Below are 15,401 nucleotides of genomic sequence, written 5' to 3' on the forward strand. Positions count from 1 at the left end.
GTGCCTGGAATAAGAGATGAGCCCAAGAGGATTTCAGGTGATGAATAAGAAGTGTTTGACACAGCCTGCATGCAGTGGTGTGCTGCAACAAGCTCAGATCTGCTCAGGAGAGCTGACTGTGTACATCTCTTCCCAACTCCTATAATCAGTGGTACCAAATTGGTAGTTTGAAATTGGCTATGTTAAGAGTATTTACACCATGGAAATCAGTAAAAGCTACAAAGCAGGTCTTCCTCCCTCCCCTCACCAGAGCCAGTTGTTAAACATGTGCTAGCACAGTACTGACTAAAAGGTTCTGTTCTTATACAGTCTCTGCTCACTCCTCTCCAGCTCATTCTCAGAACTGCAACCACATTAACTCTTTTTTCCCTTATTTGAAAGTTCTTCCATGTGCCCCACACCTTGGGTCACTGCAAATGGTTTTGCAATTGCCTCAAACTTCCCAATGTTTGAGTAATTCCTATGCATCTTTTATATCTTAGCTCAAATGTAATTTCCCCCGGGGAAGTCTTGCTGACACCCAGTCCACATGCAATTTATTTGTGATGTACTCTCAATCTGTATATATGTGATTGTTAATTGATATCTGTTTCCCTAGCTAGACCACAGGTTCCATGAGGACACAATTTATGTCCATTTTTTCTCCTTTGTATTATCTGCACTGAGCTTTGTATATTTACTGAATATGTGTTAATCAACACATATTAAAAGTACTATTACCACTGTTTCATTATTTTCATAATATTGAGAAGTAGTCCTCCTACTTGAAAATGTGGGAAGCCACATTGGGAGGAGAATACATGACACTTTTATGGGCATCAGTTATGTGCATTTTATGTGCATCACTTCCAGCTATAATCCACTGAGACAAATCTGTCACATAGCCCCATCTATTTTCCAAGTACCAAGGAAGAAAAGGATATAAGTTTGATGAGCATCTATCCAGTCTCTGCTACAGTCTGTTCTTTAGGACACTAAATATTCATTCCTTCTTGTTCCTTTACAGAACACACCTTTCCTCTCCCCAAAGATGACAACCGAAAGTTCCCCCCAGGCACTGCATCCAGCTCAGAGAACAGGACCTCCAGCTGCTGTGTAGTTTTATCCAACAAGTTCAGACATGGTTCCTTATGGCCCAGTAATATGAGACCCAAGTACAGAAGGTATCTCCACCTTCCCCAAAGCATATAACATATAGTAATAGAGCAGGTATAGGATAACCTCAGTAAAAACTCCATCAGTGAAAGGAAAGATAGTAAACACAATAGTCACCAGTCCAAAGATGTTGTAGAATTCTATTGGAAAGTCACTGAGAAGGCCCCCTAACCTGAAGGTGGGGAAGCTCCTTGAATAGACAATGATTTTGTCCTGGGAAGTACTCTCTTCAGTTTTTTAGTGGCCTCTGCATCTACTCTCTGAGAAGCCTTTTACTTGCTCCTTGGCTACATCTTGCTATTACTCTCCTTGGAGGTTGTATGGCTTGTGTCACCTACTTCCTGATAAATCTAAGTTATCTTACTTTTTGAACATTCAATTACATCAAGGTTCATGATTTCTTTGGGAATGAAATTCTCTAAAAAAATCTGTTAGACTTTTTAATCTATTTGCTTCCAGTTAATTCTGTCTGACAATAACCACATTCAAAGTCTTTTTACATTTTTTGAGACGGAGTCTCACTCTGTTGCCAGGCTGGAGTGCAGTGGCAGGATCTCAGCTCACTGCAACCTCCACTTCCCAGGTTCAAGCGATTCTCCTGCCTCAGCCTCTCAAGTAGCTGGGATTACAGGCGCTTGCCACCATGCCCAGCTAATTTTTATATTTTTAGTAGAGACGGGGTTTCACCATGCTGGCCAGGATGCAAAGTCATTTTTTTAATATATGGTTCTAAAATATCCTTTGTATCTTTGTTTCCCTTACCTCTTGGATTAGTCTCTCAATAATGACTGCCATGAGGGTATCTGAGATAATGGGCTGGGTGGTAAAAGATGTACTTTTAATATGCTTTTTGCTGCAATGTTAAGTATTAGTAGATATTTGCTTAAAACCAAGACCCCAAGTACCTAGTATCTCTCTACGCCCTTTCATTTCCAATTGGAAACTAGCCAGGACTTTTCTCAGTTTATCTCATGTTTATAATAACTTCCCAAAGCCAGCCAGAAACCAGCAATATATTTTAACAATGCATTTCCCAACTTCTTTACCTAAAGCTACAAAGCTCAGTAGGTATATGGTCTAGATTCCAACTTATTTTTGGTGGCAGTTTTTACCATTACTAATGTAAGATGCATCTCCAACCTTCTAACTTGCTATACCTGGCTTCATGCTGCCACTTAGTGTAAACCACTAACCCAGTACCACAGCTCTTCCCTGTGCCTTATGCTTTATTTTTGACCGAGTCTAAATAACTCTATCTTTCTAATATCTGTAAAATCTCTCCCCTCAACACTATCCCCAGTGCTACTACCTTCATTTAAGTTGTCTTTCCTCATGTGCATTACTGTCTCCTTATTGGTCTCTATGCCTCTAAAATCCATCACACCCCATCTCCACAGCCAGTAAACATGCTAAAATGCAAACATTATCACTGCAACTTCTCTTTAAAACATTTAAATTGTTCTCAAAGATTTTAGGTTAAAATTCAATGTTGTTCAGTATCTAGTCTGTTATCTCTAATCACTCCCCAATCCTCATGGTCCAATCATGTAAAATCATTTTAATTGTCAAAAACATCATAATCACTTTCTCAGATATCCACTATCAGGTAGATGCTAGGCCCTCTAGCTAGACAGGATTTTCTTTCTTTTTTGAGTTAACACTTATTTATCCTTCAAAATTTACCAAACACTTTAAATTTCCTGAGAATCTATTCCTGACCCCTAAATCAGAATTAGATATCCTCCTATTCCTTTTAAAGCAGTAGAGTTTCTATTACAGTATGAGTCATACTATAATTGTCTATTTATCCTCCTCCAATGCCACTGCAAAAACTACATCAAGTTTGAATTTCCTGAGGGGAAGCAGCATATCTTTTGTCTCTCATACCTCACATATTAAATTAAACAAGTGTTAGGTGAATAAATGCATGAGCCCCACAATTTCAGTATGGTGGGGAACCCTCACATCTATCATCAGTCTTCACCTGCCTCTCTAGAGCTAGGTCTCCTTTTCTAAGTTCCTGATGGCTATCTCCACATGTGTGCCTACTTAAAAGGTCTAAAAATGAATTCATTATTTTCTCCCACCCCTTTCCCCACTGCCCAAAATCTGCTTCTCTCCTTATTATGGTTCAAATGTTTGTATGTCTCCAATATTCATGTTGGAACCTAAGATCCAATGTGATAGTATTAAGAGATAGACCTTTGAGGAAGTGATTAAGTTATGAGGGCTTCATCCTCATAAATGAGATTAAAAGACAGGCTTCAGAGAGCTGCTGACCCTTTTCCCTTCCATGCCTTCCACCATGTGAGGACATAGCTTTTGTCCCCTCCAGAGGACAGAGCATTCAAGGTGCCATCTTGGAAGCAGAGACTGGACCCTCACAAAACCACCTGCTGGTTAGTACCTTGATCTGGGATTTCCCAGCCTCCATAACTATAAGCAATAAATGTAGTATGTGTATAAATTATTCAGGCATTTTGTCATAGCAGCAAGAACAGACTAAGACACCCTCTAAATTTCTATCCCAACCTAAGGATTTTTGTCCAGTTTCCCAGTCTAGAAACCTCAATATCTTTATCATTTTCATTTTCATTACACAATGAGTTGATTTTTCAAAAACCAGTTAATTCATCCTAAAATAATCCACTAATCCTGTATTTACCAAAATGTATTTAAAAGAACACTAGTCTTGAGGACATTAATTGGTATAATGTGGGAAAAAAAATGGGGGTTCTTTGGCCAAATGAACTGGGGTTAGCAAGGTTAAAAAAAGTAAACAGATTTCTGCAGTATTTCCCAGACCTTTCAATATATTAATAATCAATCTGAATCTCCAATAAGGAATATAACATGTATTTTTAAAAAATGTTTCTAACCAAAGAACCCTTTGTCAGGTCACTGAACCTCTCAGGACTAACAATCTGAAGAGCATGCTTTGAGAAATGCTGATGGAACAGCCCTCCTCCACACTTTATGCTTCCCTACTGCCCTAATTTAGGCCCTGTCATCTCTCACCTGGACAGCCTCGTCACTTAGCTCTCTGTCATCCCTCTCTCTACAGTCTCTGTTGCCAGTTTTATTTTTCCAACAGAAAGATCTGATCATACCTCACCCCTTCCCCCACCTATAGCTTTGAAATCATCATGTCTTTCCATTAAACATAAGTTCAAATTCTAGGTCTACTATCATATTCCCTTCAAACTTTAGCCCACCCATCTTCCAAAATTTGTTTCCTACCACATCTCTGCCTTCCCAAAATATACCATGTTCTTACATCCTTCAGAGCTTTAACACATTTTGTTCCTGCGGCTCAAAATGGCCTCTCCTGTTTCCATCCTACTTCTCCTGAAAACCCAGTTCTAGAGATCTCTTCTGATAAATTTTCAGGAGAGATCTCTTCTGGCCTTTAGTTGGTTACTCCTCAGTGTTTCCATAATGCTTCACACTTACCCTCTTACAGCAACTGTTACACTGTATAGTAAGAAATTACCCTGTGTTTATCCTCACCATTACTCTCTGAGCCTTTTTATTTCTGTTTCTACAGCTCCTAACTTAGTTCCTGGCACAGAGCAGTCACTCTTTGTTGAATAGGAAAAATACAAATGAGTGCATGAATAAATAAACATCTTTAGAAATAACATAAGAGGAAAAAAATAAGATGAGGCTGTGAAAGCTATACTAGAAATGTATTATAAGTGGTCATGTATTCAAGCCATTAGTTTCAGGAAAACAGTATCACTTTGCTTAAATCAATCTCTAATTTATACCTACCATGTTACTGATAGACGATAAACCTTTACAATTTCTTTTAAGGGAAAACTCTATAGCTTCCAAAAATCATTTTAGTGTTTTGAGGAAACACACTCACGAGTAAGTTGCCTATCCTATCGATCCTGCTCAAAAACAGAATTCAGGGCTATCATCCATGGCTGCTTTAGTATCTGTGAAATAAACAGTCTCTGAGGATTTTCACTAGGAAGAAGATCACTTCTGGAAGACATGGCTAACCAGTTTTGTTCCCCTAAATTTCTCTTTCCCTTTAGAATGGGTTCATCTCAATTTCTGGTGGTGCCCAGAGACTGGCAGCTCTAATAATCAGGCCTGCCTACCTTTCACTGTTAAGATTTAAAGTTCAGGGAATTATTTGAACAAGAAAATTCCATTACAGGCACATAAGAAGCAAACAGTTTTGCCTGTGGGTTTGCTGAATTTCTTCAACCATACTTACCTTTCACAATTAGATCTATGGGCCTGCATCTTTCTCTTCTACTAAAAATGTGTGGTTCCTTGAAGGAGATTCGTTGTGGGGGTTCCTGAAGATGTTCACTTTTGGAAAGCTCCTTGGGAAAGCAAATCCTTCTGAGTGCTGCCCGATGTTCTTGCACCACATCATGTGTTTCCTTTTTGTCAATCTCCAAAGGTATGTATTTACCAGATTTCGGCTTTTGGTGTTTCTTTCTGAAAACATTTATAGAAGTTCCTTGAACTTTATTCTATGAATAAAACAAAAACAGATTTTGGCAAAATTTAATTTTAGTATGCGTTATTTAATAAAGTTATATAATAAATTTTATTAATAAGTTCACAAAATCGCATCTCTACTAGATACATTTTACAAAGTACCTTACTGTATAAGACATTTACTCTTATACAGTAAATTACAAATGACAATAACCAGCTAAATCAGACGTTATTCTACGTCACTCTCTAAAAGTCCTTCACAAGCATAAGGATTATATTCCACTTTGAAAGAAATGTAAATTTTAAAATAGCAACTTTCTCCCCAAAGTGATATTTTTAATTACAGGTTTCAAGTCCATTGTAAAATAGGAGTTTTTCAAATAAACATATAGGAATTAAATTATTTTCAACCATCTTTGAAGAACTTTCAGATGTCCATAAAATGCTAACATCCCCCAAACCTCTTCCTTTGCTGAACCAGAAATAACTGAACATACATGGAGGTAAGCTCTCAAAAAGAGCATATTGGGAATAGGACATACATTTCATATCCTTTTAAACAAAGTTGCTTCTTTATTTTGACCACCTTGAACAACAGAGAAATAATACAGCTCCAAAGTTCTGACAGGTAATTATCCAAATAGCGTAACTGTTCTACACACAGACAGAGCTATAGTTCTTCCCTATTCCCCCAACAACACACACACCCAAAAAAAGATTTAGAAAAATTCAAATTGTTGCTGACTCAAAAAGTCAATAAGAAGGTTTTAGTGTGCTAGTATTACATTTGCCAGGCAACCGAAGATGGAACATTGGGCTGTTATTATTCAATAAAAATTTTAAAACAGGTCAAGTTTCTGAGGCACATCTGTCTAACTCTGAAGACTGTGAAATGTTCATCCCATGTTCCCACCAGTGAAATTAATATAATTGAAAATCTTTTAAATTGGTTAGAGGAAAAACTAGTTAAGCAATGTGTACAATGTTGATTACAAGATTAAAACTATGTATGGCCAGTCTTGGCATAGAGGACCATTCAAAAGAAACATAAGTAAAAATTAGAATCCCCCTCTCCAACCACAAGAAATATTGAAAAATATTTAAAAGCTTACTTAAAAATTTGTTTAAAAAATTTTTTAAGTATTCAAAAGGGGACTAGGATCATTTGACACACAGTAAACCATCCGAAGGTACCCTCCCTGCACCTGTCTTCCCAAAGGGCCATCGCTCACAATAGTTACCCCTTCCCCAAATTTGCTGCCTCCCCTATAGATGCTCTCTTCCAAAATGTCACCCTGTGCTGTGCTGACACTCCTCCATCTCTTTGCTATCCCTTTCCCTTTCACTCCTTCTTCTCACATTCCAAATATATGCCATTCAGCAAATATTTATTGAGCCAAGCATAATCATTATTGCTAGAGATACAACATTCAAAAAACAGTCTATACCCTCAAGGATCTATCAGACCAGCAAACAGACAATCCTAATGCAAAAAGACACATGGAATATAATGTATCATGCTAAGGTAATCATGCTAAGAGTATAGAAGAGACTCATCTCACAATATGTTTTCTAGTTTAGCTTTGTCTAAACAGCATTTAAAGGGATATTTACTTGAGATGATAAATCCAATTATGTTTAAATTCTTCAAAAAAATTAAAATTGTATTAAATGTACAAATTAAACACATTTGTATAATTAAAATTCATATAACTAAAAAATCTTATTTTAAAATGTCATTTGAAATCAATTTTTATAGCTAGTGAGAATTTCATTTTTCTCTTCAATTCTATTCTCTTTTCTATTTATTTGATGACATATCAGGGTTTATGCAATCCTTTGGAATAATCATTGTAGTATGCAAAAATTTTTAAATGTAACATTAGATAAATGCAAAGGACTAACCTCATTTATTTTCTCATAATGTTGGGAAATGAGAGTTTTTGCTTCTTGAAAAAAGTCTTGCTTGGTGATCTCTAATGTAGGACCTAATATAGAAACAGAGAAACATTTTTTAAGCAGTTAATGTGAAAGTAAATTTTATAAGTTGACATTATAAAAGGAAGCAAAAGAATATAATGATCTCTTAACATAATATTTTGCTTTTAAGAAGAAATATAAGCTTGTAATGGTCATGTGATAAGACAGATTATCCTAAGTTACTTCAGTCCAGAGAAACAAAGAAAATATACAAAACAGAAACACCCTTCAGTTCTGAAAGTCCTTTAAATGTTACTGTATAGAAGATATAACAACATGTTTTGGGCACAAAAGTTATTAACAAGTCTATCTGTGTTTTCCATACTTGATGACTAATGTATGAAGCTGTACATTTCCTCAAGAGTATTTACCTTCCAACTTGTTGATAAAATTATAACTGTAAAATAAAATGCCTCAATAAATTAAATAGAAGCAGCACTGAAATAAAAAAACACATACCTATGGATGAATGATGCTATAACAATTCTTATTTCTATTTTTTAAGTTTCTTAATTTCTTTCTACTTTTCTTTTTTTGTGTGTGAGACAGAGTCTCCCTCTGTTGCCCAATCTGGAGTACAGTGGCACAATTATGGCTGAGTGCAACCTCTGCTTTCCAAGCTCGAGCAATCCTCCCACCTCAGCCTTCTGAGTATCTGGAACTATAGGCATGCACCACCACATCCAGCTAATTTTTGTACTTATTTTAGAAATGAGGTTTCACCATGTTGCCCAGGCTGGTCTTGAACTCCAGGGCTCAAGCAATCTACCTGCCTTGGTCTCCCAAAGTGCTGGGATTACAGGTATGACCCAAAGCACCCAGCCTAAGTTTCTTAATTTCTTTTAACCAGGGCTATGTATACAATTCTACAGCATGTAGACTATATCCTTCTCATTTAGCCTTGTCTAAGTTTTCCTCTTTATATATTTTCTTTATTATTAGCTGATTGTGTGCTTGCTTCAGCAGCACAAATACTAAAAATTGAATTATATTAGAGGATCCAGACACTTAAAAGCGTTTCTTGGCTTCCTCCTCTTAACTCGAACTCAGCAAAATTTAAATATATTACCTATTCAAAGTCTGGCCAGTGGGCTCTCTGTTTTTATAACTCTACCTCCGTTAGTACTCTTACTATGAAGGTTTTTCTCCTCTTCACCCACTCAAATTTTAAGCAATTAAAAACTCAATCTTCATGTAAATCAAAACTATAATGAGACACCACCACACTCAACAAAAGGGCTAAAATTTAAAAAACTGATAACACCAAATGTTGATGAGGCTGTAGAGTTACTGGAACCCTCAAGTATTGCTGGTAGAAACGTAAAATAGCATAATCAGTTTGGAAAAGGTATGGCAATCTCTTATAAAGCTAAATATACTTCCATCCTACAACCCAGCAATTCCACTCCTAGGTATTTACCAGAGAGAATGAAAATGTATGTTTTCAAAAGATTTGTACAAAAATGTTTACAGTAGCTTTACTCATAATAATTCTAAATTGAAAACAGCCCAGATATATAACAACAGGAGAGTTGATAAGCTATGGTTATATGTGTACAATAAACTACTACTTAGCAATAAAAAGAGATACTGACATGTACAACACTATGGATAAATTTCAAAAATAATATGCCAAGTTAAAGCAGACTTACACAAAAAAGCACATACTATATGGTTCCACTTATACAAAGTTCTAGAACAGATAAAACTAATCTATGGTAGAAAAAACAAACAAAACAGTTATTATTCTGTTGGAAGGTATGATGGATTAACTGAGAAGTGACATGAAGGAAATTTCTGGAGTGATGGGAATGTTCTGTATTTTGATAGGAATTTGGATTACACAGGCATATATTATCATTAGTGTACTCATTGTACACTTAAGACTTGTGCATTTCACTGTATGTTACATTTTATATCAAAAGAAGAAAAACTATAAACAAATAATGAATTCTAACTAATGATATGCATGTTGATTGATGGATGAGTATGTGACAAATCAAGTACAGTAAAATATTAATGGTAAGAAACTTGGTAGTAAGTATATGGGCATTGATTTAACATTCTTTCAAGTTTGCTGTATGCTTGAAAATTTCACAATAAATTATTGAAGGCCAAACTCTCCCTTTATTCTTGCACAAAATATCTCCTTGCTTTTCACCAGGTAGACTCACAGGCCACAGGCAGCTGCTACCTTAGGGTAATGAGGTCCTGAGGAATGAAGCCTGGTTCACATTAATTTCCCAATTCAAAGCCAAAAGAATCACTGTCCTCACATGGAAAGGGCAAGAGTTCTGGAATTAAAACTGTTTCATCAAATTTCAACTAAAATCTAATTTTGCTTTGAGGAGGCCTCCAGCCAGAGCATTTACTTCATGGAGGAAAGGCTGGGAGTTATTCCTAGCTGTAACTTCATAACCTGTCCTCCTTTCCCTTCTCTCATGACAGCCCTTTCCTCCTTTATTTCCCTTCTTCTTACTAATCAAATATCCCTTACCATTACTTTAATTACAATCACTTATAATTACAATATTGTCATGTGTTGTGCACGTGACAAGCAATATAATTTATTAATATATTAAGTCACTGGGTTGTTTTGTTGTTGGAAATGTAGCTTTGTGGAAATCATCATGTCTTCACTTCAGACAAGACCTTAGAGATGAGCTAGTCTTCATTTACAGGCAAAGTTCTGAAATGCAGAGACCTGACAGCCTGCTGAAGTCACACAGCAGTGCTGTGGCTCTGCATAGGTACTGTGCTCCTGAGTTCCTTGCTGCTCTTTTCTACAAATCTACTGCTTTTCCCAATGCCATGTACTCCCTCTAAGTACTGGAAATTCCTCTGAAACTTGGCTGGTCACCCTGGTGAGATACACACATTTCCCTGACACTTGCATTTTAAGCCAGCACTCCTGCCCCTTTTTGTCATTTAATGTGCTGATGCAGCTGTTCCGATTTCCCCCTTTGTAACTAGAATTAGCTTTTGACAGAGTAGTTTAATTCCCAAAGTAGCATTTTCTTCTTTGCTGGGCTCTTTGTTGATTAGTCCCTGATTTCACCTGTCCACAAATGCCACCCATCACCTGTGGACCGTGGAGAAACTATATGTGATCTGGCAGCCCTAATGTCCTTATTGGGGCCAGAAAGCAGATCTTGACATATCAAGGTATTGACACAGCATACCCATACAGTCAGGTCATGAGATTATTGAGCAGAACAAGGCCTGAGACTTGTTCATAAAGGAGCAGAGAAAGGCAGCCATGGTCGGAAAGTAGAAATTTCACATAGATCCTGAAATGGCTCCAATGAAGGCATGTGGACATTGACTTCCAGCTGGCAGTCCTGAGTCCTTATTGTCATTCGAGGCAATGAGGTAGCTGTTCTGATTTTCTACCATCACTAAAAAGTAGCCTTTGAACAAAAAAGTTAAATTCACAAGATACAACAAGATAACTCATACCTCAATGCCTTAGAAAAGACAATGCTAGCATCATTTATTTTTATAATTTCCAAGCACAAGTATCTATTCCACAAATGAGTCTAAAAATTACAAGAAATTAAGCAACATTTATATTAAAGCTCCAGCTAGTCAATAATCTTTGAGGCTTCTCTTTTCCTTGTTCGTAATGGGGTAAGAATATAAGTTTGCATCTTTTACACGTTCAAGTGCACTTCATCTATTATTTTGAGGAAGTTACCAAGGTCTGTTCCTTCTTTATTACACAAATTATACTTATAACTTAATTTGCAAATACATATTGATAGTATATAAAATGATTTTTAAGAGCTCTTATTCCTGAGTCACACAATTTTGTGCTTGAATTCCAGTTTGCTCATGAACCTTATTGTCTTAAGCCTTGTTTTTTTATTTGTAAACTGAGGATAATAATAACATATGTCACAGAGATTTGTTTGAAGATTAACTTAAACATTGTTACAAAACAGCACAGCACCTGACATATAAGCTTTCAATAAATGTGAGAAATTTTATTATTTTTGATATTATTGTATTACTATCATTGGGCTAAACTTTTCTCCAAGAGTGTTTATATAATTACTTTTTTAAGTCAATCCTCATTTCTTCAAAATCACAAAGATAACTTCCTAATGCAGTTTGGGTAAATTGTCTTATTAAAATTCCTTTTATCCAAAACTAACCAACATGTTTGCAATTAATCAAATATTTTCATACATAGGATTCTTCATGTTATTAAAGCCCCCAAAAGAAATAGTAAGTCATTATAAGCAATAAATGTTTTGCAATAAAGTTCATGAAGAGGTTGAAATGGTCATATTAAACTCATCTAACACATGAGTGTAAATACTAACATTTCCATAGAAAAAAAATATATAAGTAGCTCTAATCCCAAATATTTCACTAGCCTAAAACATTTTCATACATTTCTTTTATCTTTAAAAAAACCTCATTTTTCATATATCATCAGCTTAACACAATTGTAATGATGGTTCATAAAACCAGATTTCTCTACTACTTTAGAGGTTCTACAGAGTTGCTCCAGTGAATCTCTGAAGTGAAGATTCAAAAAGAAAATCTAGTCATGGAAACTATGACAGAGAATGAGCCATCTCTTAATTAGAATCATTGAATAAGTATTTTCTGTATCCAAAAAGCCCCAGGGGCTTAAAAACATTTGTTTTTCATAACCATAATAAAAACAACTGGTCATACTCAGAGAGTTTCCATCCTTCCCATTAATAGGCTACATTTTCAGAGAGGCTTCACGTAAATTTATTTAAAAGATAATCTTAAGCAAAGATGTGTGACCACATGGCTAAGGCCAACCCTGTGTGTGTAATCAGAGTAAATGCCTGACAGGTGTAACAAAAGCCTCACCTCAGACACAACGGACTCAGTTTAGCACATATTAATTAAGTACCTACTAAGTGCTAGATGCTGTTTTGATGCTAAATGTGCTAAAATAAGACTAGCTATTTCTGTCTTCCAAGTTCTTAAGAATCTAGTGCCAGAAAAAATGTGTAAATAAATGTCTTGACAGTCAGTTAAGATGGGCACCGTGATAGAAGCCAACATAAACCACCAACACCCCCTACTGCTAGCTCACTAATGTGAATTTCCCTTTAAAAAGATAAAGCTTTACACTGTATTATTGAAAATAATATTGAAAACAGAAATGTCCCAAGAGAAATAACACGTGAATGGAAGCCAGGCTAAGGCAGTGGTTTTAAATATGTGCTTCATTAATTTCATGTGCCTTGGGGCTGCTTCCTTCTTTCAATCAGAGAAGCTCAGATCTTATCTGATTTACATATTTGAGCTCTTCCTAAGTTTTGTTTTGCAGAATTTCTTTGCTGAAAAGTAAACACACACCAGCTAAGCAAAAAACAAATAAAGGTCTGAATAACAGTGCATCTGTGGAAAAAACCTGCTTGTAAACAGGTTCAGATGGAGAGGAGGATTCGAGTGCCAAGAAGTGGGGAGAAGCTGTAGAGAGGAGAAGCTGAAGAGGAGAGAAGCTGGAACTAAGGTCATCAGTTCTAGGGTAAAGAGTTATGGAAGCTGGAAAGTAAGTAGAAGCTCTTTGGACAAAAACTTCAAATATAATAATTTATATTAATTTCATTACATGTAAGTGAAGAAAACACAAATTATTTCTAATTTCTTCCTAAAAAGAGTTAAAGAACCAAATAAAACCCAAATTTCAAGTGGTATCTGGTTATTATCTCCTAAAACACATATTCAACACGTTTTCTCATAATATATTCTTCATTAAGATTCAACTCTTCAGTTCCAAATTAAAGGCACTCTCTTGAGTTGTCTCTTATTGACTCACTTTCCCCCTCCCTTATTCTCTGGTCTTCTTTAACAAAGTATCTTGCCTTCTTTGCACCAAGAAATGCTAATAAGTTTCATATATACCTCAGACAGATTTTACAGGGTACTGCCCAAAAATCTTTCTATGTTAATATTTCTCAGACTGTGGTCAGGTTACTAAGGAGATGTAGGGAAATGCCAAGCTCATAGCATCAAGGTCATGTGGGCATGACCTAAGGCAAAATGGAACTAGAGAACATTCCTCCTCCACTTCCTGGATCTTCCACCCTTTCTGACCTTCCCATCTTTAAAAATGTTCTGTGTTATCCAAATAAAAACAGAGTTAAAGTGATCATCACAGAGCTCTATTGGCAGCCCTGGGCAAATGCCAGCTGGCCTGTATCATATACTGTCATGGGTAACAGGAGCCAAGAGGAAGTAGCAGAACAGTAATAGCCTCAGCTCTATGTGCAGCACTATATCTTAGGATTGCTTGTGTTTGTTGCCAAGTCTAGATTAACTCTAAAAGAAATATAATGTGTAATTAATAATAATGTATGGTATACCTGAAATTTGCTAAGAGAGCTCTTAAGTAGTCTCATCACACCAGGAAAAAAGCTAACTATGTGAAGTAAAAGATATTATAATTAGCTTGATAGTGGTAATAATTTTACAATGTATATGTATGTTAACACACACGTTGCACACCTTAATATATATTCAATTTTTATTTGTGAATTATACCTCAATAAAGGTGGATCATACAGTGTAAACTGAATATGTAATTTATATGTAATTTAAATTGTTCTAGTAGACATACTAAAATAGGTGAAATTAATTTGTATAACATAATTTTCATAGAATATTTAAATAAAATACATCTAAATATTACCATTTCAACATTAATCAATATTTAAAATGAATTAGATATTTTACATTCTTTTTTGTTCCATCTTCAAAACTCTGTATGTATTTTGTTTGTAGTTACATACATCTCAACTCACATGCTAAATTTTTATCAGAACTACTTAATCTGTATTTACATTTTATAAAATCATCACTTGAAAAAATAGATTTACATGCCCAAATTTGTTCCAAACATGCTTAAAGGTTTTCCAATAACTGAATTATCAGTTTTTAATTTTAAATTAAAATTCATTAAATTTAAATTAAATATTCAGTTCCTTAGTTTCGCCAGCCACATTTCAAGGACTGAATAACCCACGTGACAAGTGGATACCATATGGGACAGCACAATAAGTTAAAAAGATCTCTCAAAAGTTGGTTATTTTTAAATAAAGGGAATGGAATAAATCCTTTCAAGATGTGCCAATAAGTGTAGTGCTCTGTGGGTCACTAATTAATAGAAAAGACTGGTTAAAACAGTTGGAGTGTTATGACTTGTATGTCAAGTTGTTAGGTAAGCATAGATACTCACATTTTGCTTTATCAGGCGTAGCCTCTGCAGTAGTCATGAGGGGCAGTTAGGATGATCTTCTCTTTTAAAGTGTAAGCTCCAAGTCCTTAAACACAGTTACATTAAGTAATTCAGTGATGATAAATATTTATTTTTAGCTATTTCTTTTGCTCACTTATAAGCAAATAGGGTGAATGATTAAAAATTTTTATATGTCATTTCTGTGCTCTATAACCTTCAATGCCTTCCCCTCCAAAACACAATAACAATAGCTAGCACTGGGTAGGGCTCTGTAGTTTATTGAATGCTCATATACACATTGCCTTACTGGATCTAAGCAACTTGATAGGAACTATTATTAGGAATATTTGGCAGATGTGGATATTGGAGCTTAGAGAAGTAAAATAACTTGTCAAGGTAAGAAGCTATGTAGTGGCATGTGCAAAACTCAAATCCAGATGTTTGGGCTCAAGACCCTATGCAGGTCTCTCTGATTTCCTACTACTTTCTACTACTTGCTTTCTTACAACTTTCAACTAATATGCAGTTAATACCTGGCACATACCTTATACACTCCTGCCCTCAGCTTAGG

General features: G+C 35.7%; 1 protein-coding gene across 1 annotated transcript in view; it reads right to left on the reverse strand.

Moving 5' to 3' along the window:
- Positions 1-14,917, reverse strand: part of IQCM (IQ motif containing M) — a 406,878-nt gene extending 391,961 nt beyond the window's left edge. Inside the window, 3 exon segments of the mRNA XM_045392936.2 lie at positions 5,387-5,651; positions 7,525-7,607; positions 14,831-14,917. Coding sequence (XP_045248871.2) covers positions 5,387-5,651; positions 7,525-7,607; positions 14,831-14,867 — 385 coding nt within the window. The 5' untranslated portion in view covers positions 14,868-14,917.
- Positions 14,918-15,401: the final 484 nt, after the last annotated feature.

This window comes from Macaca fascicularis, chromosome 5 (assembly GCF_037993035.2).
Source record: "Macaca fascicularis isolate 582-1 chromosome 5, T2T-MFA8v1.1".
Classification (NCBI taxonomy): Eukaryota; Metazoa; Chordata; class Mammalia; order Primates; family Cercopithecidae; genus Macaca; species Macaca fascicularis.